This window comes from Ammodytes marinus (genome assembly GCF_949987685.1).
Source record: "Ammodytes marinus genome assembly, chromosome: 22".
Classification (NCBI taxonomy): Eukaryota; Metazoa; Chordata; class Actinopteri; order Uranoscopiformes; family Ammodytidae; genus Ammodytes; species Ammodytes marinus.
This window is the reverse complement of record NC_137226.1, coordinates 2,296,302-2,298,801: the sequence shown is the minus strand read 5'-3', so window position 1 is coordinate 2,298,801 and position 2,500 is coordinate 2,296,302. Positions and strand designations below refer to the sequence as shown.

General features: G+C 44.8%; 1 protein-coding gene across 5 annotated transcripts in view; it reads right to left on the bottom strand.

Moving 5' to 3' along the window:
• tmem19 (transmembrane protein 19) overlaps nt 1-2,500 on the bottom strand; it is a 17,026-nt gene that overhangs the window by 2,892 nt on the left and 11,634 nt on the right. For all 5 annotated transcript variants that reach the window (XM_080051095.1, XM_080051097.1, XM_080051096.1 and 2 more), the window contains exons 4-6: nt 2,395-2,500; nt 1,812-1,888; nt 216-393 (exon numbers count right to left, since the gene is read on the bottom strand). The exon at nt 2,395-2,500 is cut by the window's right edge and continues 32 nt beyond it. In XM_080051095.1, the coding sequence (XP_079907221.1) occupies nt 216-393; nt 1,812-1,888; nt 2,395-2,500 (361 nt within the window). The remainder of the gene's footprint in view (nt 1-215; nt 394-1,811; nt 1,889-2,394) is intronic.

Sequence of the window (2,500 nt, the reverse complement as noted above, 5' to 3'; positions counted from 1 at the left end):
CAGAGAGAGGGAGAGAGACAGAGAGAGAGAGACACACACACACAAATACAGATAGAGAGAGAGAGAGAGAGAGACAGACACAGACAGATAGAGAGAGAGGGAGAGAGAGAGACACACACAGACAGATAGAGAGAGAGGGAGAGAGACAAAGAGAGAGAGACAGAGAGACACACACACAGATAGAGAGGGAGGGAGAGAGACACACACACACACACCTGCGGGCACTTCCTTCCAGGTGGTGATGAGTCTGGGTTTTGACTTGCTGAGCACCGGCCCGACCTCTGAGGCCCACGTGTCCCCGTTGCTACAGGCCAAGGCGCCTAGCAACGACAGGCACATCCAGGAAGCAGAATACTGTTTGGTGAAGTCTATGGGCATCTCCCCTGGACCCACCTGGGATGAACAACAAGCTAAACGTTACAATAGAATAGAACTTCATAGACATTTGACATTTTTTTTTAACCTTTATTTATACAGGTAAATCCCATTGAGACCGAAGACTCTTTTGCAAGGGAGACCTGTGTTCCTTTCCCACGTTACCATTCACACACTCATTCATACACCGATAGCAGCAGCTAACTATCGACATTCACACAAGGCAAGGTGGGTGAAGTGTCTTGCCCAAGGACCCAACAACTATGACACAAGTGGCAGGGCGGGGATCGAACCTCCAACCCTTTGATCATCGGCCGACCCGCTCTACCAACTGAGCCACAGTCGCCCCATAAATTGCAAAGAAAGTACAACGAAATATATATAAAAAAAGTTTCCCTGCGTCCCAAATCTCACACTCTTTCTTTTTTCTATTCTACATACAAAAATCTCGGCCGCATCTAGTAGACATCCGGGTATTTTTAAGCATACTAAAATCGACCACAAGAATCGGGACATCCTAAACGTTTTTTCTACCATACTAAATAGTAAATAGTATGGGAATACGCTCAATGTGCATGATCACATTTTTTTTTTAAGATATGTTTTTTTACATTTTTAAAAGGGAGACCTGTTTTCCTTTCTCACGTTACCATTCACACACACACATTCATACACCGATAGCAGACTAACTATCGACATTCACACGAGGCAAGGTGGGTGAAGTGTCTTGCCCAAGGACACAACAACTATGACACAAGTGGCAGGGCGGGGATCGAACCTCCAACCCTTTGATCATTACAACTGTTTTGCTTTTATCCTGTTTTATTGTAATGCAAACTGACTGAAAAATATATAGAAAAAAATAAATTTCAACTGAAAGAAGTTAAGGCTCGACTTGAAAACTGTACTGATGATTCCAAACATCAACTTTCACAGGGCAGCTTTAGTCCCTGGAAGACGACAAGAAATAAAACTGTATTGACAAGTACAACACAATCTTGAAGAAAGTTTTATTTTAAGTACAACAAGCAAAATGTTACACAGCCATATCTGACCAGATACCAATGAAGGTTCATCTCAAAATGTTTTAAGAACAATTTTTTCCCTTGATTTAAAAGGTGGAGTCAGTGATTCTGGAGAACACTGAATATCTCCTCATGATCCGCTACCTGTCCATACTGTGTGTGAGTGCTTTGATGAAAATCAAGTGTTAATACCCAGCATAGGCTCTGTAAACGGGAATGTTGCTAGCTACAGTCGGGCCCCCCTTTTCCATCATGATATTCAAATGTTTTGATGCAACTGCACTAGATCCGGTCCTATTCCAAATCAAAATGTCCTCTTGTGTGTGTGTGCGTGTGTGTGTGTGTATGCGTGCGTGTGTGTGTGTGTGAGTGTGTGAGTGTGAGTGTGTGTGTGTGTGTGTGTGTGTTTACCTCGATCATATAAAGCAGTGCCAGTTCAGTGGGGACTCCTCCGTTACAGAACACCTGAACCCAGTTCCTCTGTCCGCCTGAAACACATCAAATCAAACGTCTGGAGATATTACATTCAGATTAAAAAACATCTTCTCATCTTTCACAAACTTATGACGATAGCAAAGATGCGCTGACTTTTGTCTCAACATTTTGACGTTTTTCTCGACTTTCTCGAGAGTGTGTGTGTGTGTGTGTGTGTGTGTGTCTGCGTGCCTCTCTGTGTGTGAGTGTGTGTGTGTCTGCGTGTGTGTGTGTGTGTGTCTGCGTGCCTCTGTGTGTGTGTGTGAGTGTGTGTGTGTCTGTTAGTGTGCGTGTCTCTGTGCGTGTGTTTCTGTGTGTGCGTTTCTGTGTGTGTGTGTGTGTCTGCGTGTGTGTGTATTTGTGTGCGTGTCTGTGTGTGTGTCTGTGTGTGTGTGTGTGTGTGTGTCTGCGTGCCTCTCTGTGTGTCTGTGTGTGTGTGTCTGCGTGCCTCTCTGTGTGTCTGTGTGTGTGTGTGTGCGTGCCTCTCTGTGTGTCTGTGTCTGTGTGTGCCTGTACTGACCCTCCTTGTAGTCTGCGTCCAGCTTCTTCTTCTGCTCTCCTCCCCAGCGCGTCAGCCGAGAAGACGTCACGAAAAACACCAACAAAGAAGAAAAGAAACTGTAGTT